This window comes from Buteo buteo, chromosome 4 (genome assembly GCF_964188355.1).
Source record: "Buteo buteo chromosome 4, bButBut1.hap1.1, whole genome shotgun sequence".
NCBI classification, from domain to species: domain Eukaryota; kingdom Metazoa; phylum Chordata; class Aves; order Accipitriformes; family Accipitridae; genus Buteo; species Buteo buteo.
Window position 1 is genome coordinate 60168338 of NC_134174.1, and position 26749 is coordinate 60195086.

Consider the following 26749-nt stretch of genomic DNA (forward strand, 5'->3'; position numbering starts at 1 on the left):
ATTCTGTACAGAAATTTGAAAAACAGAGGATTGGTATTAAATCAGGATATAAAGAATAGATGTGTTTTTGAAGAGTCAATTCCTTAAAATAGTAATGTCCTTTTCATCTGAATTCCAGGGTTTACAACCTTCTCTAAGCAGCTACGTAATCTATCAATAGCTACCCTTATTGTGATAATTTCTAACAAACTAATTCTGATTTTTTTGCTTTGGAAGATTTGAAAAAGACTGAAGAATTAATTGCGATATGAATACATCATGTTAATCAAGAACAAATTCTTTGACGTCTGCTAAAAGGCATGCCCTTCGTTAGTCCATGATAACTTTGCTTCCACTGGCCTTTGTCTCGTTCATCTGTTAAACCACCTGAATCACACTTTTTTATTCTCTTAGGTCAATGGTGCCAATAATCCAGGAACATAAAAATCTCCAAAGATTACAAGTGTGGAATAAGATTAATCTGATTTATTCATTACAAATTATTTTATATTCTACCAATCAGGTTCATTCATCTGTAGTACAAAGCTGAGCCTGCCAGTCACCTAGTATTAATTTCATTTACAGCTTTAAATAAATATCAGATTCTGTAATACATACAAAGGTAAATCACAAAGTATCCACACAAAAATAAAACAATCACTTATAAATTGCAATGTTTAGGTTGCTTTTTAAAACAAAAAGTTCTTAGACGCCATCTATTGTGCTTCCCAGAAAACTGGAAAAGCTACAGGATTTGCAGAACAAGATGAAAATCTATTTGTGTTATGTCATGTTTCTGTTTACTTCTGATACAGCTGCATTTTCCTTCTCTTGAATTGCAGAATTTCTGAAGCATCAGGGTTGACTGTGACCTGCTGAGATCCTTCTGTCTCCAATTCGTCCTGTAAAATCAAACCCAAGTAAATTGTGAGGACAGCCAGTGGACAGGAGGTTTTAACTAGTATCCCATAAAAATATTTGCATATTAAAAATTACCACAACTGGCAAACAAGTGAGCAAAATCTGCATCACTGCTCTGCACTGAGCAAATCTCTACAGTGGAAAAGTGCAAAAAATGGAGCCGTTTATATAAGTTAGATACTACACATACCAAAGGACTGAATGTGCTCAAGTCCTAATTTCTCATTTGAGCCCTAAATAAAGAGCAAACTAGCAAACACCTGTGTTCCAGATGGATTGCACACCTGTAGATTTCCCTGGAACCATCAGATCATTATCATACGTAGGGCTTAAGATATTGCCTGCAGTCACCACTGCCTGCATTACTCAACCACAGTTATAATTTATTTCTGGAGTAACCTTTCAGATGGGAATGTAAATCATGGATATGTCCCATTTTTCTTGGGCTGGATTATTGTTTGACTTGTTGCCAAAGTTAAAACTTAAATGAAACAAGTATTTAAAGTCCAGAGCTTCTCTTTTATTGTAATTTAATGCTTCCTAACTGTAGGGGCTACAAGGTCCCTATATAGACTTCTGCTTTCTTGTGCAGGTTAGGAGTCACCCCTGTGGAGGCAGGGAGAAGGAAAACCTGGAAGATCCCAGGTTGTAATTTCTTGCCTCTTGATCTGGACAGAGATGGAGGAGGCTGGAGCATTCCCCCTTTGCAAAAAGCCTCCCACAGTATTGGGGAGCCTCCCACAGCACAGATTATGCTGTTAGGAGTCTACACTGAGCCTGTCAATACAGTTGCCAGTGGAGATTACATGGCAACATGTAATTACATGGCAACACATGGTGTCTTGCTGAAATTAGGAAAAGAGAAGGGCAGTTGTACAGGAAGTCCCTTCTGCCTCTACTTCTGCTTTCCATGGAGGTACCAGGACTTTTGGAGATCTGACAACATCCACAAGTTAAGGGAAACACATCCCATAGTATAAGTAAATCCTATTCTGTGGCACTTTCTAGTCCCTACAGGAATTCCTCACCCATGACAGTGCTGAATTCTCTTGAGAGGTTCCTTCAAGTTAAGGTGTACACAAAGCCACTAAGCTTTGCAAGGGAAGTATACGTATTCTGTTCAAATAAAAGGGACAACTGTTGACTCCAGGGAGTATTCAAAAGCATTAAACAGGATGTGTGCCTGTCTGCCTTCTGGAGAACAGTGCTGTTGGGATTTGTGAGAAGAACAGTCTACTCTACTTACAACTCCAGGTCCATACTGAGCAGAAGCACCCTGCAATCCCATTTCCCGAATGTATGCCAACTCAGCAGCTCTTCTTGCCATTTCGACTTTGTGAGAACCTGGGGGAGTCCAGCCAATGCCTCTGAGCCAGTTCAAGTCAGACTTGTATTTTACCTGAGAGAATGAACCATACACCAGTGTGCATTATTTTGTTTGGCTCTAATCAAACCACATGTCCTGTGTATTCAAGAGAGAGCATATAAAGAGCAACAGAGTCGATAATAAACAAGCTATTCATTTTCAGCAAGCAGACTGTAGTTCTTTCAAGAGTGTGATTTTGTTGGTAGGTAAAGTCTGTGAAGCACATTGCCACAGGCAGCTCCTAGCACTTGGAAGGACAGTGTTGCTCAGCTATACTTACATCACTCTGCAGCTTGTAGGCCTGCTTTGCATGCTTCACATTCAGCTGCTCAGGATCACAAGTGTATTGGTGCAAAGGCTGCCTGTAGTTAACATTGCTTGCAAGCTGCTGGCTTCTCTTAGCATGAAGGAATCCTGGCTGGTTGATGTGACTCTGGAACTGTGCCCTGTTTTGGGCATATCCACTCCTGTATTGGTTGTCACTCTGGAGTTTCCCCACTCTGAGGACATGCCTGATTTTGGGATCATCATTTGCACTGAGGAATCCAATCTGCTGGCCTCTGTCTCTCAGGAAGGCTTCTCTGTATTTGTACTGCAGGAAGTGCAGAGGAAAATCTCATTTTCACATTCAGATTACCTTCAAATTCTGTTATGAAATAACTTACCCTCCCCTAGCTACCGTTCATGCTCCTGTAGTACCCAAAGACCAAGTGTTTGTTTGATATCAAACTACATCTCCTAATCTAACAAGACACTTCAGAAGAATGCTCTTTGTTCTAATTTTTAAAGGAGTAGGAAGACTTAGGGACCCCAAATTACTGATCCCTCAAAAGCAATCAGAGGTCCTCTTATTGTTGCACTCGGGTGCACCCAATACACAGCTCAACCAATGAAGTTCCTGCATCTTCAGTTTTCTTGCCAACTGTGGTCTTCTGTGTTCAAAGGTGACCCACTTTATTCTAGACCATGCTTTAACTATTCATAGCCTAGTACCTATTTTATTTAACTACATCATAATATGCCTCCTTCCCAAGAATAACTCTTTGAAGTGAAACAGAGCAGCCTGGTATTGGACATTATTAATGGTAGCCTTTAGTTGGAAATCTTTGCACTTAACTCACATTTGGTTACTCTGGGTCACCAATTTTCCAAACAAGAGCCAGAACAAGGTTCAGAGTTATGTGAGAATTCACCCATTTTTACAGGGTGGGGGTGGCATGGGAAGAGGGTTGGGAAGTGTGTGAAACAGAACAATTCTTACATCACTAGCAATCTCTCTTGAAGCCTTTGCTGTCTGGAATGGGATGGCGTCAATCCTAAAATCATAGCCAGATGCCCTTGTCTGTTCCCAAGATGTTTTATACAATTTCTGTGTTGAAAAGAAAAGAACAAAACAGTCATTTCCCCCTGCAGTTTCTTAAATGCAGTCCCATAACTGCAATAATAAATGTTTTATCCTACTGGGCTTATTTGTATCAAGAGTCATCAGTACCATCTCCAAGGTTTTGATCCAGTTCTATAGCACTTCAACTTCTTTTCCATTCACCATAATGATAAAATGCCTCATCTGAAAAGTGCCACCAGGGTTTCCTTTTGTACTTGAATGTCGTTGGTTTTGATGTGATTTAATTTCTATTAGAAACTGTGAGGCATCAGTCACATCAATATTGCATTGATATTGCCCTTATTCTCTCTTTTGATGCATCCACTTGCAGTATCTTGGGTTTCGTGGCATCATAATTTCAATACCAGTTATTTCAAGCTTTTCAAATGATCCCTGTCTCTATCCCCAGCCACATGTGGCTTCATTAACTCATATGGAATAACAGCCGGTTCTAACATATTTAATGTGACTTTGAGGATGTGAAATACATTTACATCCTGAAGAGAAAATGCTTTAGATTTAGTTCTTCTTCCATTAGTAGCTTTCTTAAAATAGCTTCCAGTCTGCAGGTCCGGCTGCACAGCCATGGTATCTTAGCTGACACTTTTGGCTTGTCCCTTTCTGATTTTATTCATTTGCTTTCTGTAATTCTTTGATTCATCCTTTCTGGGGTTTGTGACCATATGAAAACAAGCACAAAATCCACTTCACATTTTAAAAGATGTTCTTCTGTTTCACTAGTGAATTTAGTGCTAGGTGGTGCTAAATCTGAAGGTAAACTGAGATGCCAGAAATCCTGCAAGACAGCCTGGGTAGAAGCAATGCAAGCATTACTGTACACCCTGCCAACAGGTCTAGGGCTGACCTTTGCCTTTTTAACTTCTCTTCTATCGCTTCAGAGAATGTAAATCCTACTTGTTTCTTTCACCTACAGAGCACCTATCACCAAACAAGGAACTCAAAGCTTCTTACAAAGGTTGCTCTGACCCTACAGTTAAAGACAACAGCTAATTTAATCAGGGAACAGTAGATTAGGAATAGACTGAGTGCCTCTGTCTGGGATAATATGGAAACAAAATCCTTTTAAACCTGATTCAGTTGCATCCAGGTTGATGACAACTGTGCCTAAGGGCACACAGTTCAACACAGTGTTGCAGCTTGATGACAGTAGATAGTCAAGGAAAGAGGATTCTCCCTCCTTCCCCACCCAAACATAAGTAAAAAGATTTAAATTTGTAACTAACCATACCTATATTAAAGGACTGAAATCCTTAATAATAGTTTCCTGACCTAGAAAGCAGAACCAATTCTCAAAAGAAAAATCAACAGACTTTTCCTGATCCCTCCAGCCCAAACCTAGCAACATGTTGGCTGTCCACAGCCTCTGGCTTTTTTAGTTTTGGTCAGGCTCAGAGAACCTGGCTTCTACATATGTATGAAAGTTTTTCATTCCCAAGCAAGTTTACCAAGTCAACTCCCCAGAGTAAAAGGCTTACTTACATCGCTGATGTGAAGTGCATTCTGGCGGGCTCGGATAAAGTCTGGATGATCAGGCGGCAGGGTGTACCTGTGCCTGGCTTCTGAGCCTCCAGCCTTGTATAATCTCTGTGGAGTCAAAAGTCATTGAATGCATCTGATACTGGAAGCAATGTCGAGATCAATTCTTTTATGCATTGTAGTACAACAAAAGTTAAGATTACTTATAGTAAAATGAAACCTACGTCACTGCACTGGAGATAGCTGGTTTTAGCATGAATCAAATCTGGAGAGTCAACCACGGCAGTGAACTTCAAACTTTCTGGCTTCTGGCGGTATTTTATCTAAGAGGGGGAGGAGGCAACAAAAACAAACAAAGGAAAAAAAAAACACAGGACATTTCTGTTAATGATATGTCACAATTCCAAGTGTGGATAATTGGAATAAAACATAAAAGCCACCTTCCTGAAGACACAGTATTAAAAACATAATGTTCTGCTTTAGTCTCAGTTGCTCTTTCAGCTAAGGAATGGGGATGCCACTGTATGATTGCTGTGGTGCCCAGGCACCAAACTTCTTTTTTTGTTTGTGTGCAAGAAGGACTTCCCACTGAAAATTCACATGCAAAAATCTTTTGAACACTACACTTTTGACAGCTCATAATTTTTCTCCATTAATGCATGATACTGAGCAGGGAAATGCCCCTTCAGTGTGGTTGTCAATGCTGTATCTTTCTATATCACTTCCATAACCACCTGCTTAGAATTTCATAATGGAGTTTACTGCATTTATTTATTGCTACATGTCTTGTTTATACTCTTGTGTTTCATTCGGAATGGAAAATATTCAGCAGGTGTCACACAGTGGACTTGCATCTCCTGTACTGCTTCTTGGTAACTTACACCTTGTATAAACAGGCTCCCACATCAAAAGGAAATGATAAGCTACATTCGTAAGTGTCATGTAACGAGGAGCCTTGATGGTAAACAATTCCTACAGACGTGCTATCCCATGAAAGATTTATCAGTTACCTCGCTGATGAGCTCTCCAGCCTTCTTTACACTTTCTATCTGCGGAGATCTCAGAGCCATCCAACCAACTCCTTTCATGAAGTTCAGGTCTGATTTATAGCGATGCTGTTAAAAATGAAAATCATTAGCTATCAGTTTTTTATCCACAGCTATTAAGGTTTTAAAAAAAGACTCCCTGATTCATATTAACATTTTGAGGTTTTTCATTTGCCATGCACATATCACATCGTAAAGCCAAACTGTTTGCATTTGTTCATTCCACTAGGAATTAAATAATGTATCATATGCAAGTTACAAGAGAAGGCCCCGTGAGTGAATTAGTATGACTCAAAGCAGTAAGTAATAACCTGTTTGTACTGGGCGTAAAAGAACCCCTTTTGAAATAATTTTTCTGAGGTGAGTTCAAGTCAGGAATACTAATTATTTTATCTGGTGCATGCTTCCTCATTAACCCCATTTCTAGGACGACACATTACTCTTTACTCATATTAAAGGCTTGCTCTACCTCCTAATCCAGTAAAGAAAACAAGGCAGACCCAATAAAAAGTGAAAGCCAGTAAAGTACCCACAATCCCAACAATTCTGACTTCTCCTTCAGAGTGACAGTGGGTCACTGTGTGACTTCAATCCAACCATCCATTTTTTCAGGGTTGGTTTTTTCTCCCCTATATGCAAAAGTACATAACAGCTAGCTAGCTCAAGCGTGTTGTATTTTACTCTACTAGATAGTGACCGTATCAGACAAAACCACCTTCATCATTTCTCTGGATTCCTAACCTGTGGGGTCTAAAGGCAGGGAGCCAAGTGCTGAGGTTCTTATTCATCTTCTATCCTGTCCCTTTGTAGGCAAGCTCTGAAGTACATGCTGTTAGGGTCTAAGGACTGAGACCCTAGAAATGCCTCTTTCCTATCACATGAGCCACCATCACACATCAGTAAATAGTAAAAAATCCTGCCTTCCTGGATCTAACTACCCCTAATCCAATCTCTTAGCTATTACAGGAGAAGGCAGGAATGGGAGTTGGAAGGGCAAAGAACTGCATCTAGCATCAGCTTCTATACCATCTCAAGAATATCCCCAAAAAGTTCTGGCAATTAATAGTACATTTGGGATACCAGATAGCAAGTACACCAAGTAAGAAAGGATACAAGCTCTCTGGTGCTTTGACTGCCACTCTGACTTTCATAGCTGGAATATCTGTTAATATCTGCTCGTCAGATCTGAATAAATCCAACAAATATCCCATCACTTTGTCTCACAATGAAATCCTGAGCTCAGTAAATGATCAGCTCTCTAAAGACCTATAAAGAGTTAGCATAACTTTCTGAACAAACTTTTTCACTTCCCTGCTGAATGAGTCATTCTCTTTTCTTACAAAACAAAAAACACCCTAACAGAGCTTCCTGCTACAGAGCAGCTAATGACACTGGACCCTAAACTGTCAAAATACAGCTGTCTGCATCCATGCAGCTTTATGCATGCACTCAAGATCTACATCTGTTTGAAAGCACATGCAGACAATGGCTTGTCCCTGGACAAAGGTACAGGTTAAGGCAAAGTGAGCATGGACGTGGCCCATGCTGAGATTCCATCATTTCTGTCATCAAAGTTTGTCTGAATTTACATTTGCATAAGTAATTTCTGCAAACACATCTGGGGAACCGGTTATTTGATATGACCATTTCTGTTTGCAAAATGACCTTCTAACATACCCCAAATCAACCTCTGAGCGTATCCTAAATCAGCCTCTGAGCATTTAACCTTCTGCTCAAAGAATTCTGCATGTAGAGTAGTGGCTGTCAAATCACTGACTGGCTGTGATCCAAACAGCTGAGAGATGATTGTGTATATCCCTTGGCTCTAGAAGGAGTAACATGGACCACAGTGATTTTATGTCAGGTTCACAACACGAGAACCTCTGTGTTCCATATATTCCATATGTGAGGAGCAATCAGATATCTTGCTGCTACACATACATAAGTTTACAAACAGTCTTTCTAAAAACACTGCCCAACATCAATATACAATTCGTGCCAGTCACACAAAGCTTTGTTATTGCTAAATTAAATTTGCTGTTAACAGAAGGAAAGTCTTTACCTCGCTCTGTAGCATGTGGGCTCTTTTGGCCCACTTCATCTTCATGTCTTCCGGGAGTGCTGTAAATTCATGGAGTCTCTTTCTGTAATCTTGATCACTCGCTAAGGCTTGGGCTTTCCTGGCATGGACAAGATTCACCATGTCCATGGGCAGGTGGTACTGAGACCAGACTTCTTGGGATCCCTTCTTATACTCCTGTTCACTCTGTAATTTGGCAGCATGCAAGCAATGCAGCAACCTGGTGTCATCCAGAACACTTCTGGCACCAATGTGCTTTCCTCTCTCCATCACAAAGTTGTGTTTATATTGGTACTAAAAACAGAAAAGGGTAAAAGTGAAAAAGTGCCAAACTTAGACTGGCTACTCTAGCTAACTAACTTAGGGTAAGTCACTAAAACATCTATGTTGTCCGTAAGAACAGCCAAGGTACGCAGCACTAGAAAGTAATTGTTTGAATCTCTCATTGCTCTCAAATTTAAATACTGCAGTAGCTGCAACATTAAAGTCAAGCACATCTCAATACATTCTCTGAATATGCCCAAAGCATTGATCATGTTTAACCTCATATCATGTACTTTTATTATCTCTCATAGAATTTTATTCCCATCACTAGGAATGAGAACATAAGAGAAACAAACAAAAGACAGAAGAAAAAAAATCTATACAAAAGAGAAACATTATGCACTCTGTAGCCTTCAGATTTGCAAATGCCACCCAGCTATTTCAAAGAGTAAATTCAGTTTTCCTGGATCAATAACTATGTTGAGAAGCCTAAGATGGTGGTCTGAGCACAAGAATAAGCACGAGCAACCCCTCATTCTTATCTTAGCTGGGACTATGACTCTCCCTATCATCTTGCATTTATCCTCTCTGTGAAATAGTGATGATGATGATAATGATTATTTATACAGCATCAACAGAGTGCTTGGAACTTTAAAGGGAAGGCCTGGGCCCTGAAGAGTTCATAATGTAGTTGAAATGGGATAATAACACTTATCTACCACACAAGAGAGTTGTAGGGATTAAATTACAGTAGCTAATGTTTATAAAGTGCTTCCAAGATGAAGGGCCAAATTCAGATATGTTGTAAGTGGATGTAATTCTATTATGGACTTGTACCCTTTAGAGCAGATCTGAAGCTGTAACCAAAAGCACTCTGCAAAATATGTTTAAGTATACATCATAAATTACTGCTAGAAATAGTTACTTCATAAAACAAATACATATGAAATATATTCATATTTTATCACATTAGAGATAAAATATGCAACTAAATACTGCACAAAATGAAGACTTTTTTTACTAAATTTACCTTAATTGTCAGTGTTTCCTAGAATTTATTAAATTTCTTGTGAGGAAGGGATGAACTTAGGCTTTCTGAGAAATGGATACCACCACATCTGAGTGTTTTGCAAACAGCAATCCAAATGAGACAATATTTTTAAGGGTAAGAAGATTTGTTTCCTCTGTTTCAGAAATTAAGGGGACACATATTTATAGGAGCATCCACTGATCTTCACTTCTTAACCAGACAGGCAGTTTCTGATTTTCAGAGATTCAAAGAACGCTCAGCTTCTTCTGACTTCATTTCAATTCAGGAGCACTAAGCACTTCCAAATGTCAGCTCAAAGCAGGGTGGACAGAATTAGTGGGCACTTTATAATATGAGGAGCTGAAAGCCTGCAAAGGAGCAGAATCCCTCTGATTTGTCTGTCTGCAAATACTTTAATTCAGCTATTTCCCACTGGAAGATGTTTAACCGAGCTTGGTTCCCGATTAGCAGTGATTCTTCCTCTTCTTTTTTTTTTTTTTTTTTTTAATTCACACAAAGAAACTCATTCATAAGTAATATATTCTGTCTCACACTTGTCTCACATGGTTATGGAGTTGCTTTAATTCAGTACAATCTGCTTTAGACATTGTTTTACATGAAGTTAACAGAAATTAGGCAAGAAGGAAGGTTGAATCATTCAACTCACATCACTGGCAATTTCTCTGGAGGCCCTGGCAGTCTGGAACGGGAGTGCTTCCGTTGTCAGCTTGTAGCCTTGAGCACGTAGATTATGCCAAGATTCTCTGTATTTTGCCTAAAGTAGGAAAGGCACATGTAGATTGCTGTTTCACTTTTAAATGCACAAAGGAACAAACAAAGGAACCCTCTTTCATTTGTTATTCTGCGTTACAGTCTCATTCTTCATAATCAAAGGATTTTTTTTAAATTATCTTTGGGAAATCCTACTAACTCAGACAAAACATGTCTCGTTCTTTATGTAGATATAAATTACTCACAAACGTATATATGCTAATGGAGACAAATATCATTATAATCAAATCAGGGAAAGCATAATTAGAATAGACCTAAAAAGTATTCTACTTATCCATCTTCCTTGCCACTGCACAATTCATCCTCCATCCCAAGTGTAAGAAATACAGAACAAACTCTTACATCACTGAGGTTGGCTGCATTTATTCTTGCCCGTGTAAACTCAGGCAGACCCACTGTTGGTGTATAGTGATGTTGACTGTCCTCTCCCGCTGCTTTATACAGGCGCTAAGAAAGAGATCAAAAAGACAACTGCAATTAATTTTCTCTATTGTTTCAATAACAGCAGTACTAAGTTGTTTATGATTATGACAACTATAGTCAGCCAGCACAAAAACCAGCTAAGAATATACCATTGCAATTGCAATTGCATGGGGTTTTTTTCTGGGCATAAAAAACTTTTACATTAATTTTTATACATATATCAGGATGCCAACGCACTACATTCTTAGCCTTGCATTGTTATGTTCTCAGCAGGCCAAAAGTAGACCTAAGAACATTAAGGGCATCATAAATGTGTGTTAAACAAAAGGGTAGGCATTTCTGGTAGACTGGCCATATTTTCTAGCTTGGATTTCTCCTCATGTTATTATAGGTGATTTTGATAATTTGCCTGTGGGCTTTGTCTTGCTTTTTCAAAAATTAGAAAAGCAATTCTTTGTTTAGGAACCCTCTAAAGTGGACCATACTATGAAAATGATTGAATTGAACATGGTATTAAGTGTTTGGAAATAATAAAATGTGATCTAACTGTGAAAAAACACAAATGAGTGATGCTTGCTTTCTTTTTGACGCCTTTTTTTTTTTTTCAGAAAAGGGTTGTCTCTTTCCCACTCCTCCATCTCTCGCTTGCTGCATTTTGAAAAGCATATTTTCTGATTCACGTTAGGAGAGCCTACCTCATTAGCAATCATATTGCTGAATTTTGCATGAAGGAGGCCAGGAGAGTCTGTCACCGATGTGTACTTGAAGGAATGTGGCTGCTGACGATATTTACTCTGAGTTCACACACAAAGAAAAATGAACAGAATAACTAAATTGTCTTGTCAGATGAGGGACTTCTTCCAATACCAGTGGTATAGTATCGTTTCTTGTGCTTAAAATTCTACTTTGCAAAGGGTATGTGTCTATTAACAATTAGACTAATTTACCTTTTGCTACTCTGAATTTGGTGCATTCAAGTCTCAAAGGGGAAATGAAAAGTAAATAAGGAATAAGGTGTTAAAAAAAAACAACAAGGTGCTGCTATGCTGAATACAGTAATAAGGTTATTTCACGCCTTCGTGTCATTAACCCTGGCTAGTGGAATTATAGTAAAGGCAATCCAATCCAGAGGGAAGGTGCTGCACAAGCACACTGAACTTTTCTGTGAGAAAAATTAGGTTCCACCTAGCCTGTAGTCCTATGTCAGAATTGTGAACAAAATAACTGCAAGATCACTGCAAGCAGGGATCTGTTCAACACAACTAGGAAAAGGACTTTTATTTTTTTTAATTTCACATCTATGTAACTATGGGCAATAGATTCAAGATTTGAAACTGGGAGAGACTGTAAGAAGAGAACACAGCAGAGGAAATAAAAATCTAGTTACAGAGGGGACAAAAAAATAGCACACAAAAGCAGCAAGTGAAAAACAGACTAACTGTAAAGCAGGAGCAGAGCTGAGGACAGTGTAATATATTGGGCACTCCACAGGTCAGTCTAACTTTGGAGAAACAGTACGAGGTATGTATTAGAGAGAGACACAGCCCTTATTTTTAGTTGAAAAAGCCCATTTTAATTCTAAAATAAATAACATAAAATAATAACCTCCTGGGTCTGAAACACAGGAGAAAATATTTGCAAAAACAGTTAGCAAAGTCTGCAAAACCTTGAACTCCATCAGGTTCACCCATCTGCAGTTAGGACACGAATGGAATGATCAAATGCAAGGGGAGGGAGCCTAGCATTATCCAGTGAGTCACTTTGCCAGCCCAGTTTAATAGAAAGATATCTGGCAAACTCTTGTTTGTAGTGGAGAAATCAAAACCCTCTTTTGTTACCTCGCTGATGAGTTCAGAAGCTTTCTTCTTTCCTTCAATCTCTAGGGCCCCTGAAGTAATACATCCAACTCCTCGCATAAAGTTCATGTCAGACCGGTATAAATTCTAAGGAAAACCAAGCAGAAGTAATTACAAGTTTGCATTTGAGATGCCCTATATTTATTCGTCCAAAACCACACAATAACGGTATTCAAATAAATCCATTAAAATTAGTATCTACCACAGAGAGTTCATATACATTACCCTATGTTCTTGTGTTTATATATGTGTCCGTGTGCATACAGCCCTGACAGATCTACAGTACAGATGAAAGATTCTGAGGAGTACTAAGTCTCATGAAACACTGAATGATACTTGGACTCCTAACTTCCATTTGTAACCTTGAAAAAACTTTTCCTAGATACATGAATTTTCTTCATGTATTATACATAAATCACAGCTAGATATTATTTATTTATAAATATATATAAAATAAGACCAGTTTATAAAAGTGTATAAAAATATTTTTAAATAAATGCTGGTAACTTTTTAATAAGTGAAATTGCAGACAAAATAGCCTTGGTTTTCAACAGTTCTGAATATCATAATGTAAGTAGGCAATACTAAGGAAAAATAGCACTAAGTCACTGTACAGACCTTGTTAAAATATTTTCCAGACCACCAAACCCAGCAGTGACTCATTGTAAGTATTACTTTTTCAAAAGTTACCAGTAGGTTACTGGTAGATATATTCTGACAAATATTATTTCATTTGATGATGAGAAGGGTGAGGAGAAGGAGGATCATCTTATTTTCTGCTTCAAAAGAGCTATAAAGACCAAACAACTAGTTTGATCCACTACAAACAGATTTGCCTACTTGATGGATATGTGGAAACTGCTACTGCTTACTGAGGGAAGAACTAGCTTTAGTTAATAAGGCGTTTTGGTTCAGCCAACCACTTATAATGGAAATGGACTATGCCTTCATTTTATTCAGCTGCCTAGGAGAACAGAACCAGCTCCTCTTCCATCCGGGTCTGTCCAGTGCTAATCTCTAGACTCAAAGGCATCATGGTGCTGCTTACAGGAAATATCCTTTGTGAGTCAGAAGGTAAAAGAGGACAACACTAGCTCTTGTCAGCTATTAGCACTAGCTGGTAAGAGAGTAAACTCTGCACCCTGAGATGTGTTGCTGCCAATCAGCATTTCACTCCCAACTGAGAGAGGCGTGGATGGAAACCTGCCTCAGAATCTCTGATTACCTGTGTTTTCACCTGAATTGTGGGCAGCACAACTGGCAGGTGATATTTACACTTGTTTGAGCACAGTCTGCCATCTTTAAGACTGTTGGCTGAAAGTGTTAAATTGATATAAAGTAGCATTTGGGGGCTGGATGTGTTTTTAAGATACAGCCCCTCCTGAGGTCTCCAGAGGCAATGTAATCTATTAAAAGCCCTTTGCTACCCTTGAATTTGTAAGGCATTATCCGGTTAATTTTACTCAAAATTACATAGAGAGCTAAACTCATCCTTAGAATTTCAGTGCTTATGTCTTGGGCCAGAGTTTGTAAGTCTCTTACAAATCAGATTTTTAACAATAGGCACCATTCTTGTGGAAGTACACACAAATTTCACCTAGATGCAAACCAACTCAAATACCACTTGGTAAACGGTTTGCACAGTTAGCAAGATCTTAGAAAGAGTATTTCACCAACAATGCAATCATCCTCACTTGCAAGCGCTTCTCTGCCCAATCATCAAAGACTACTGTACTTTATCTCTCATTATAGTGTGATCACACATGTTGTACAACTGCCCAATAAGATAAATGTCTCATTCCTGAATGTAATCAAGGGGGAACAGCCATTGTTGATCCCTCAGCTGCTGCTCAAATACATACTGTCAGCTGTCATGATTTGGAACAGAACTATCTTGCATGAGATCCAACAGGGAAATATCGCTGGGAAATTTTGCAATTACCTCACTCTGTAGTTTGTATGCATTCTTGGCACACCGCAATCTCACATCATCAGTCAAAGAAGTGTACTGGTGTAGCAGCTGTCTATATTCTTGTTCACTGACCAAAGACTGGGCTTTCCTGGCATGTACCAAGTTTATCATATCCAGTGGCAGGTGGAAGTGAGTCTTTGTATCCTCAAAACCTTGCTTATATTTCACCTATCAGATTAAAAACAGATCACATAGATATAACAGCACAGTAATTAGAATTCAGGTTTTAATCAGAAGAGACATTCTACATATTTCTTCCATTTTCCAGTATAAATTATTCTTTTTAGAAGTTCCCTAACTTGTTTAACTATACTGTGAATGATTGATACTTATAATTAGAATATGTGGCAGCCTATTCTTCATCAAAATAGTAACCATCTACATTATATTCAATTTAGCTGAGATAGTATTTATAATTTTTTTTGTTAAAACTGGATACATTAAATCTATAGAGTTACCAAACTGATAAATGAAATCTTAATTCAATGCATTTCTAGAAAGCACAACAAAAAGGTGAAGCTACTGCCTGAGGATAAAATGCAAACAGCCATATTTATATTAGAATTAGTACAAATCCCCACTCAAAATATTTGTTGGTCCCATTGATTTAGCCAGTTTCATTTCATATTTTTAAATGTCTTCTTTAGTGGTGGGGTTTTTTTCACTTCTTGTCTCTGTCCAGGAAAAGAAAGGTGTAGAAATCTTCAAAGAACATTTTTCACATGACATTTCCCTATCAGATTATGCAAATTTGAGATGTTCAGGCTGTTCATCCAAATAATGAGCATCTAGAGTTATTGATGATCACCAAACTGACTTAGAGTAACCTGACAGATGGATTAATTCTTCGGACATTTATTGTTACCTGTATGTCTAAGCATACCATCACACAAGAAAGAATCCCAGTACAAGCCCAGCACTCACTCAAATCTATGAACACTCTTCCATCTATATCCACAATCCAGCTCACTATGGACAGTTTTGGTAAGAAGATAAATAGTTCTTAGATTATTTATGTGCTTAAAGTCAGACAAATATGTCACTGCTTTCTGGATCAAGCCACAGTGTTCAAAATGCACTGAACAGTTACAATTCTTATAGACAATGAACAAATTATATGATTCTTAGCATAACCCAAGACCAAGTGAGAACCATCCCCCAATCAAAAAAGTCCAACTTGAAATTCCATACTCATTCATCCTTTAGTCTTTCAGGAAAACAGTAAATTGAAAATAATCACTGAATAACTTTGTATCTCTACCAAATTTAATTTACTTCTGTACAAAGACCACCACTAATTCTCAATTAGACCTGCCTCTGAGTGATACTTTTACAGAGTAAAATATTCTGTGCTAGGCAACACTGGTATGCATCGGGATTGTGCAAGAATACAGTCTTCTTTTATTGTCAAATTAACGTTATTGTAAATAATGTAAAAGAAAGGAAAGAATATCATATTATATCAAAATATTTGGAAAGTGGGAGAGAAAGCCCTAAGTTTTAAATAGTAAGCTATTCAACAGCTAGTCCACAGCTAAGTGCATCTTCCATGGGGAACTACTAACTGTTAGAACCAAATCCAAAAAGCCCACATCTTCTTTCTTTTACTTACATCACTCTGCAGCGATGCTGCATGGACTGAATGAGCAATATGAATATCACCATCCAGGCCACATGAGCCAACCATCTGTCCTTTCATTTTCTGAAATGCCTCCTTATACTTATGCTAAAAAGGAAATAAGAATAGGAGTGAAGAGAAATAAGTATTAGTCAGATTGTTAAAACCTGAATAAAAGGTGTTTCATATTACAGAAAGAGAGCCATGGACAATAAATTCTGTCTATACTCAATATTATAATAAATCTGAATGAACCTTTACTGCATGCTAGGAAGACCTCATCTGTGCAAACATTTTAATATTCTATCCTATTTAGAGAGAAACACACAAAAATACACCAACAAACCCAAATAGCTTGGGTTAGTTACCTGCTATTGCACAGGTCGTGGAAGACAAGAACCTGGTGCAGGTGCTCAGAATCAACCTCTGAGGAGCCTCTCTCCATCAGCTCTCTAGCAAAGTCAGAACAACTGGTCTCCTACTCTTGAAATTAATCTGTATATCTCAACAACCTTTAAAGGACACCCAAGACAAACCCCTAAGGGTAGAACGTCCTGAGCAAGATCTCCCTTCCAAAACTTGCCTAACTAACAGTGGCTGACAGCTCCTGAACAATGCCTGTGATTACCCAGTCACTACAGCAAGTTGGTCAACTTTGATAATGGATGTTTGCTTTTGCAAACCTTCCTTTGCTTAGTTACCAATAACACTTTGTTGTTGCTGCTCCACCGAAAGTACAACTAACTAGACCGAGGCCAGATGTCTCCCAGATGTAGAGTTGGCTGGACATGATGTTTCCATCAAGAGTCACTCAGCAGAGCAGAAACAGTCTGGAGTGACTGACATACCTACTGGACAATATCAGCAGTAAGTTCACTTACATCACTTATGATTTCACCCGAAGCCTTTGCTGCCTGGAAGGGAATGGCATCTAGTCTCAGTTGATAGCCACCATCTTTCATCTTTCCCCAGGACTCCTTATAGCGAATCTAGGAAACATGGAACAGGAATAAAGCAGAGTTGCTGTTCAGAGGGTTGACACTGCAGCATTATTGCTATCCTAGCAATGCTACCACATTAGTTTCATTCTATTCTGATGCAGAGGGCTAACATAAATCCAACTATCAATACACAACAAGAATAATCACATGACAAATGTCCATTAAAAAAATGTATTTGTTTGTTCATTCTTAATCTTTCTAACTTAGGACAAGTTTGATAAGAAGTTTGATTTCTCATATTACTTCAGAAACATTTAGACCATAGTATGATCATGTACTGGGGAAAGAAAAGAAATGTAGTATGATTTCCTGTGTAGGACAAATAGCAAAGCACTATCAACTTTTTCACTTTTCTTTAAAGTATTAAACATCGTATTTATACCTCACTGATATTCATAGAATTTAATTTGGCCTGAAGGATTTCAGGAAGATCTGTCGTTGGTGTATACTGATGCTTTACACTCTCTCCATGCTCCTTGTACAGCCTCTGCAAATAGAGGTGAATTTCAGCAGCAAGTACTCACTACACATTCAATCACTAGTTCAAACAAAAACATTAACAAATAGATTTATGGAAAGCAAAGACTACACAAAAGTGACAGCAGCATTAATAAATACAGGCAATTGTATCAGTCAGAAAGTATTCAAAAAGCTTTGGGAGTCCGATACACCTACCAGCTAGAGTATGCTAGAGAGGAACTCCTTGAAGTTTTGAGTGTATAAATCTATGTATATGAAAATTCAGATATTTCAATATTAATTTGATAAGACTTCCAACATATGTGAATAGGGAGAGGGAGAATAAACAGCATTTATTAAGGATGTGCAGCCATGAGTGGCCCACCAACACTTTGAAATTCCACAGAAGTCTGGGGAGTTGAAGTTCCCCAAACACATCTCTCCAAAGTTGTTCATTTTTAGCAGATAAATATGATGGTAATTATCTGTGCAATTAATCTGAATTTATTTCCAGAGCTAGTTGCAATGGGCTGCTTAATAGTCAGTGGCAAGAGGTTATAAAAAACTCAGAAGATGACTAATCCCATTGTAAAACAGGTGTCTATGTGAGCTACTCCTATCAATCTTTGGAGGAAGAATATAGGGTTGTCCCAGAACTAGCTAACTTTTGGATGTCTGCAGACAGATAAGAGGAGTTCTATGCAGTTAACTGGAACTTCCCCTACAACGGCTATGCAGAGTTCACCTCTTTCACATTATTTTCCTTTCCTAGCTTAGTTTTTTCTTACATTGACACTGTAATTTTCAGATGAGTACAGACAGCTACCACTAGTTTTGGCCTTAGATATGACCCATGTCTTGACCACCTGACTTGCCTTTCCCAGTGTGAGTGTTTGAGACCCTCTAGATTATGATGAACCTCTCCATTTCACCCAGCTGCAACTTTCTTTAGCAAGTAGGCCCACTTGTATTGCAGCTCCATAAGAGGAAAATTAATGTGAACTCCATGTGTGAAGAAATAGAGCAGCAGACAGATTTTGACTGTGGCTCAGTGGAACAAAATGATTTATATTTATCCTGCCTGAGATGTAAGCATTTTGGATCTTATTAATTAAACCAAAGGCATAGACACTATAAGTATTACAATAGCATGTGTTTTACACAAAGTCTTTCATCTTCTTCTTCACTTTAAAAATATCTATTTTCACAATAAAACATCCTCTCATGTTTGAAACTTGTCTTTTTTGAGTGACTTTTGCTTATTATTCACTTCTGTATTATCCCAGTTAAGTCTACAATATTTTTAAATCGCTCTTCTATTAAAAATAAACATGTTTAAACACGAAACAACCTCAATTCTTCCCTTTAAGGTTTCCCCTCCTGGATTTCTCTCTCAGCAGGATGACAGCTTGAAATAATTTATTTTTTCTTCCTTGTCATGCTGCCTTACATTTTGTTTCCAAAGAATATGCAGAAACTGAAATTTGAAAGATCTGTTTGAAAAGAGGAAAGAACCCCAAATGTGTTCTTCCTCAATGAATATAAAAAAGCCAAAAGTCTCTAAAGGTCAAAGGTCAGCCTTACTCCTAAATTTTACTTCTGAAAAAAAAAATTGGACAAGAAACTCCTTTTTACATGAAACTCCCATTCACTTCAGTGGGATCTCTATGACTTCCCATTCCGAGTTAGAAACATGCTCTTTGTGAGATGCACCACACCAGAACACAGAAGTTTCATGGTTCCCAATGATAATCTCAGAGAAAGAAAAAGAGAGAAAGCCAGTGCTTCAATCAGGTCGTTCAAAGAGGATACCACTCTTATAATCATAATGTATATACATTATAACTTACATCCACAGCCTGGTTATAACTAATTCTAGCCTGGATCATCTCAGGAGTGTCTTTAATACTGGTAAACTTCAAAGCATATGGATGCTGACGGTACTTCTTCTGTTGAGCAGAAAAAGATCAAAGCTGTGAATTTTGTGCTGCTCTTTCATGCTATTTGAAAGAGAAAAATCATAGGTTGCTGGAGATTAGAGTGAATTTGTGAACATAATTATTATTCCTCTTTCCTCATCTTTATGTCCTAGGTACTTTCAGATTAATATTTGTTTCGATTTAACAATAACCTTTTGCCAATTAATATTAAAGTATTTCTCCCTAAATATAAGGAAAACATTTCAAAATCAGATTCTGCCTACCTAAATACTCTGGAACTCAGGATTTTAAAATCTTTTTCAGATTACTTCAAATACCATATGACTGATTATATTTTTTATTTATAGTTTCTTTAAGCAAGAAATGACATACAATTGTAGTGTGTTAATAATGGCAACCATTTAACTTATTGTTTCAGGGTTTAGGTTTCCTCCTAAAATCTACAGGAAATCAGTGCAGCCATTAACACTGTGCCTAATTGTTATGGTATGTCTTCTAGATAATGATATTGATTCTTGTTGCTTGAAAGGACCCATAGTAGCTTCCCAGAGATCTTGTTATATTTACATGATTAAAATGAAGGCTGTTTGATGGCAAAATGACACTTTTTCCATATGGCCAGGTCAATAAAACCTTCCCTTCCTCCATGAGTTGTCCTATACCCATCAATACTCTTATCTCTTCTCCAAATAGTACATAGCAAATTTTCCCAATGCCTATAATGAACTCCCAATTCAATAAGCATGTCCATGACTCTTCTGGAAATTGTTTATATCTCAATGTTCAAGTCTAAAGGGAAGTCATTCTCCTCTAAATTGAGCTGTGATCCACAGCAGTTTATTTGAGGCAACATCTTGACTGTGGACTCAAAACACCAAAGTAAAACACATTAACTCTTTTAAGGCATTACAAGCTTTTTAAGCAATGTTTTGGTTTCAGAAAGAAATCCCTTAAAAATGAGCAATCTTACTAAGTTTAACTGGGGACAAAAGTGGTTTATGCTTTGTCCTGATCAGCTGTACAGACCAGTAAGAGTTGACCAGAACATCTCTACGTAAAAATCCTAGAAAATATATTCTGGCAATTGCTTTGTAGCAGTATTACAAGGGCTAGTCATTGTGTGTATATAAGAAGGGAGGAGGCTCATAGCCACCTAAAATTATTTAGTACTCACAAAAAGGTTGAGATTAACAACCTAGTAGGTCAAATTTCTACTCGGCAGTTTTCACTACTATAACATCAAAATGGTATACCTATACAGATTCACAGGTACTATTCCAGCAGCATTGCTGTACTAGCTTTTATGAAGCTACCTTGCTTTACACTAGTTGAGGATCTAGTTTATTGTGTCTAAAAAACCCATCCTTCTTCACTGTAGATGATTACACAGGAAAAAAATAGTGTTAGCAATCAAGCAGATGTGAAAGGATGACCATATTTTTCTGAGACACTACACCAGTGGTTTTACTGTTATTGAGTGGACAGATGATTCCTGTATCACCAGCGATTATCTAAAAAAATCACAGGATTCAGTCTCCTGCTGCAGCAGATTTGACCAGTAGGACTTCCTCTGAAATAACAGAAACAGAATACTATGAACCTTTTAACCATTTCCACCAGAACCTCCTTTGAAGGCCTCATTCAAAGGATTCTGGAGTTCGCTTTTTCCTGTAAGTGATATTGCTTATAGAGAGAAATAAGGATGAAAACTACTTGGGCCAATAGATAGCTACAGACAGAGATATCTAATGAATTTCAATAGCTAACGTGAATATATATGAAAAAGGAGCAAGAAGGAATGTGTATCCATTACAGAAGAAGGTTCTGGGTCCAATGACTGCATCTTTTCATCATCTCTCTTGTTTCGCTTCATTAAAAAGGTAGGTTAGTGGGTAGCAATTGAGCACTGTTTGATTGCCATTATTATTCATAATATCATTTGTCACCTACTTTGTTTTTGCAAAGGCTATATGGACTCCTACTGGTGTGTGTTTGGTATCTGGTTTCCCTCTAATTACCAGTCCTATCCCTGGTTTTGAGGGCTTTCATGTGGTATGCCTTTTTCTTTCCCCTTTGAGTGGAAATTATTTTAATTTTATACAGACATTTTGCACGCATTATGCAGCAAATTCTGTTACATGCTGTCATGAAATCTCACCTCACTAATGAGTTCTCCTGCCTTCTTAGCCTGCTCCACATTTAATGACCCAGTGGCTATCCATCCAACTCCTTTCATCCAGTTCAAATCTGCTCTGTATCGGTTCTGACAAAGAAAAAAAAAAAGTCCTATTGTTGGTGTTCATATACTTAAAATGCCATTAAAGGATTCAGACATCTCAGGAACAGCAACCAAATCAAATTAGTGCCCGCTTTTGTTTTATTCACTATTGCACAGTTGCAAGGAAAGCAAAAAAAATTACGGAAAGAAATAGAAGTATCAAGACTCACTAGCACTTGTGCAATATGCTTTGCAAGGTAATTTTTAGAAATGGTCTACACCTTACTGTCATTTGTAATTTTTATTCTAACATGGCAAAAACTTCAGTTTTATGGTATATAGTGCACTGTTTAAAAGATTATTAATGATTTGCAATGATAAGAAAATTATATTTAGCATTTCCCAACCCCTATCCTTTTGTTATACTGGAGGGAAAGCATTTTGTTTTGTTTTGTCCATGTGTCTTTAGGGAGGAAGAGTACAGGAATACGTCTCACTTTCCTCACAAATCTTTCCTACCAACAGTCTACTGAATTCCAAAAGCTTATGCAAGCACTACAGCTGGGTTTCTCAAAGAAGCCAGAAGGGTTTCAGCAGCTATACCTCAACAAGACCTGTGCACATATCTATCTTAGTCTCCTTGAAAAGTTCTGACTTAAAACCTCAGAATGGAAAGTCTAACTGATAGTAACCATTTACAGTATCAGACAGTTCAGTTAATCTGATGGTTACAGCTGAGCATGTGGTCTCCATATGCAATTTTATCACCATAAATTATTTAACCTCCCCGCACATTAGGTAAAAAAAAAAAAAATTCCATCATATATGAATCCTAGTGTTTTATTAACATTTGAAGTAGGCTTTGAATAAGCCATGCTCATAAACAGGATTATAACTCTCCTCAAACACTGCACATCTTAAACATATCTCTTGAGCAAATAAGTGGTTAATAGTTACTGTTTTAATATCAACTGTTTAATAGATGAAAAATTAGCTGCATAAATATGTCATGACATTAAAAGCATAAACATCTGAAGAAACTCAGCCCTAAGTGTCTGAAGGGGTTGAGTGAAAGGGTATTGAAATATATTAAGCTTTGGACTTACATCGCTTTGCAATCCATAGGCCCACTTGGCCCATGCTACTTTCATGTCAGTAGGCAGGGCTGTGTAGTGATGGAGAGCTGTCTTGTATCCTCTGTCTGTGGCCAAATTCTGAGCCTTTTTGGCATGGACAAGGTTAACCATATCCATGGAGACATGGAACTGGTTCTTTGTGTCCTCAAATGCCTTCTTGTACTCCAGATCACTCTGCAACTTTGACATTTGAAGGGAATGAGCCATCTGCGAATCTTCCTCCACAGCCTTTACTCCAATCAGCTTACCCTTCATCTTCTCATAACCTTCCTTATATTTAATCTGTGAAGAAAAAAATAGACTGTGAGTAAATGATCTAGGCTGCCAAACTGACAGCTCTGCTAGTAGTAAAGCAATGGTCTATCAGTATTGTGACATGGTTGGTCCTCAATACAAGCAAGTAAGAAGTCCATTTGCAAAAGAGAAATTGAATGCCTTAGAAATTAGTGTTTATAAAGAATAAACCCTTTCTCAATAATAATATGTTCACAAAAATTGTTCACAAAAATCTGTAAGAAATCTTCTCTTTCTGGTTCTCTATAGGAAAAATAACATTCTGTAAGCACTGAGGTCAGATGGTTCTTTGAGGAATTTTCTGGCCAGGCATAGATGTACTAAGCTATGTTGTTTCACAGGAGATTTCCACTTCATTTTGAGTTCTAAAATTCACCCTCTGGTCAAAATGAGAATAGGGAAAACACAGTCAGCATGTGGAGAAAAACTCTGAATTGCTCAGAGCAAACCTTCTGACTAATTACAGAATGCCAGTCACCCAGACAACTTCTCCATTGCTCCTTAGCACGAATTGAGTGAGGATGGCTCAGAGCACTGAGACATATGTGACACATCCCCAACACTCTGGTAGCAACCTGGACTGTCACCTGTCCTAAGAATAAAGAAGGCTGATGGAGTCCATACTCACATCACTTGCCAGATCCCTCTTTGCCTTAGCTGTCAAGAATGACAAAGCATCCAGACGAAGAACAAATCCTTTTTCCTTCTGCTTCTCCCAGCTACTCTTGTAGAGTTTCTAAAGAGATGACAATAACACAGTCTCTTTATTACTATCAGTATATTCTATTTGTTCTAGAGTCACAGTGAAAGCTCTCAGGTAACGTCAGACCAGCGTACACTCCATGCCCAGCAACCATATGTCTAAGGATCAGATAATGGTGTCTTCATTTACATACTGTAACTGTGGATATTATGGACACTGTAACCCCATTATCTCATTGGTTCCAGTGAAACTGCTGATGTGCCACTCATCTGGAAGCATGTGGAAAATACACAGCTTCAAACTCTGAAAGTGACAAGTCTTCAGAACAGGGCAATGAATTAAATTTAGATATAAATTTTTTTACATCTAAAACATTTGGACCTTTTCAGAGAAAGAACCTAAGTTTTACCTACAGAAAAAACATTTCAACAGCAGCTGTAACTATTCACAAGAGTGAGGGAGTCCAAACCTCTGTCTTACACAGTACCTCACTGATATTGGCAGCATTTGTTTTGGCCAGTATGAAGACAGGATCATCTTTGCTGATGGTGTACTGATGAAGAAACTGCTCTTTTCCTGACCTGTAGGCAACCTGTACACAGAAAGCAAAGCATGGTTAACAAGCAGTAGTCTGTGTTTAATGTTGAAAGAATACTGATTAAAACACCCCAAATATTCAAGGATTTTTTACAGTTAATTTATTTGGTAAGTCTTCAGTATCATGACTTTTTTTGTCAAATATGAATTTAAAAGCTGACCCACAGAGTCAGGTTGACCAAATTACTCATGGTTAAATTTCAGGGAAGTGATGAAACAACATACATATCAGGATACTTCAATCCTCTTTCCTAAAGTTAGGTACTTAACTGGCTATAAAGCTGACAGTAATTCATACTCTCTACAAAATGTATGCAAGAATACATTTCATCCAATATTAAACTGCAGCTACTTTCTAGGTGGAATGAAAGTCTTTAATAGGACAGAGAAATAGTGAATTTTAGGCATGAAATGAAGAACACTAAGCAATTGAATCTGCATAGAAAATTTGTGACCTAAATGTAATTGCTGACATAATATTCCAGTGAGGACTAACATTCCAACTTTAAATGAAAATATCAAGGACCTTTTATAATCCAAGTAGCAAACATCTCCATCGCATATCCCAGGGTAACATCAACAGAGAATTGAACTGCTCTGTTTCAGAAGCCCATAAAACTGTCGGAGGAGCTGTTGAAAAGCTACGAAAAGATGTCCCATTTCACAAAGTGTTACGTTTCTTACATCTCACAGAAAAAGAAAAAAAATATCCCTACTATAAAGCTCTAAATTCATGGTTACTATTCTGACTGCAACACACATACAGAAAGGCAGCATTGTCCAGTACACAGGAGATAAGTAAGAGGACTCAGGAGACCAGCATTCTCCTCTGATTCAATTTGGTGTCATCTTTGAGACACACAACACTTATACAAGTAAGTGCCAGGTTTTTATTGATGCAGAGGAGCAAAAAAAGGAAACATGGTAGCTGCCTAAAAAAAGATCAATCAAGAAGCAATAATTCTTCATTCACATAACAGCTGAGAAGCTGACAGTATCTTCATTTCAAGGCACAACATATTAAAAGTAATTTTAAAAAAACCTTGGCAAGTCACTACTGTTCCAAAATTAGTTGCTCAGCAATTTTAACAACAGGTTCCCCTTCTTTTGAAAACTTGAAAGTGAGTTGCTGTCAGCTAAGTCCTGCCAAGGAGTTCTGAAGTACCATCTCAGCCCTGAAGAGGTCAGGCAGTTGGACTAGATGACGATTGTAGGTCCCTTCCAACTGAAATAGTCTTTTCTAGTCTATTCTATCTGACAGGGTCACCCAGCCCCAAAAAAGAATAGGGAGCATTCTGAAGGCACCCAGTTTAGGAAAATATGCCAATTTAGCATTTTACCAAATCATAGAATCAAAAAGTAAAGTCTTTTAGTAAAGTAAGTAAAGGTAAAGTACTTCAATGGCAATAGCTGAAGAACATGTGACCTAACAAGGCTGATATAGCTTTAAGTAGTATGACAGGGCCCTCAGTGGAGAGAAATACAGAACCTGGGATGGATGTGTATCAGTCCCTGTGCTAACGCTTAACTAGCTTTGAAGCACTGCCTGAGGATCAGCTGGGAAATACTGTTTTCCCTCCAGCTTCTTTCCTCCACTTTTACTACCTCATGGATAACCAATTTTCATGCAGATGACATTAATGTCTCAGGAATACTCAGGTATCCTCTCATGAACACATTTCAGCCATACTTGAATCCAGCCTGCACCACCCACAAGATTGTCACCAAGACTGTCTTGTAGAGGCATCCCCCCACCCACCCAGCCTTTGACTTCATTTATAAGAAGCCTCACTTGTCTATTTCCATTCCCATTGGGGTTTGATTTTTGTTGTTGTTGTTCTAGTACAGAGAATTCAATCAGAGAATTCATCAAATAAACAAATAAAAACCCTTAGAAATAAATCTCAATAAATTTCATACATTGAAAGGTTTCATGACTGGGTTCTCTTCCACCACTCACCCCACTCCCCAGTGTACATATCTAAGGAGTCGTCACATTATGAGTAAGCTACTTGCAAAGACACAAATTCAGTCAAGTACTCACATCACTTTGCAGTTCCTGGCTTTTCTTGGCATGCTTGATCTGAGAACTGTCAGCCACACTGGTGAACTTCAGAGCATCAGCCTTCTGTCTGTACTTTTTCTACATCAAATTAAAGCAGGTTACACAAAA

At 38.0% G+C, this 26749-nt stretch overlaps 1 protein-coding gene across 6 annotated transcripts in view; it reads right to left on the bottom strand.

Moving 5' to 3' along the window:
* Positions 1-443: 443 nt before the first annotated feature.
* The window catches only part of NRAP (nebulin related anchoring protein), a 53162-nt gene continuing 26856 nt past the window's right edge, over positions 444-26749 (bottom strand). For 4 of the 6 annotated variants that reach the window (XM_075026428.1, XM_075026429.1, XM_075026432.1 and 1 more), the window contains 22 exons: positions 26621-26719; positions 24467-24571; positions 23905-24012; positions 22953-23264; positions 21787-21891; positions 19539-19637; positions 17612-17716; positions 17110-17217; positions 16223-16336; positions 14581-14778; positions 12621-12725; positions 11478-11576; positions 10702-10806; positions 10235-10342; positions 8256-8567; positions 6158-6262; positions 5372-5470; positions 5151-5255; positions 3528-3635; positions 2547-2858; positions 2147-2299; positions 444-881 (listed from right to left, as the gene is read on the bottom strand). In XM_075026428.1, coding sequence (XP_074882529.1) covers positions 780-881; positions 2147-2299; positions 2547-2858; positions 3528-3635; positions 5151-5255; positions 5372-5470; positions 6158-6262; positions 8256-8567; positions 10235-10342; positions 10702-10806; positions 11478-11576; positions 12621-12725; positions 14581-14778; positions 16223-16336; positions 17110-17217; positions 17612-17716; positions 19539-19637; positions 21787-21891; positions 22953-23264; positions 23905-24012; positions 24467-24571; positions 26621-26719 — 3066 coding nt within the window. In that variant the 3' untranslated portion in view covers positions 444-779. The remainder of the gene's footprint in view (positions 882-2146; positions 2300-2546; positions 2859-3527; positions 3636-5150; positions 5256-5371; positions 5471-6157; positions 6263-8255; positions 8568-10234; positions 10343-10701; positions 10807-11477; positions 11577-12620; positions 12726-14580; positions 14779-16222; positions 16337-17109; positions 17218-17611; positions 17717-19538; positions 19638-21786; positions 21892-22952; positions 23265-23904; positions 24013-24466; positions 24572-26620; positions 26720-26749) is intronic. The other 2 variants (XM_075026433.1, XM_075026431.1) reach the window with 2 other exon arrangements.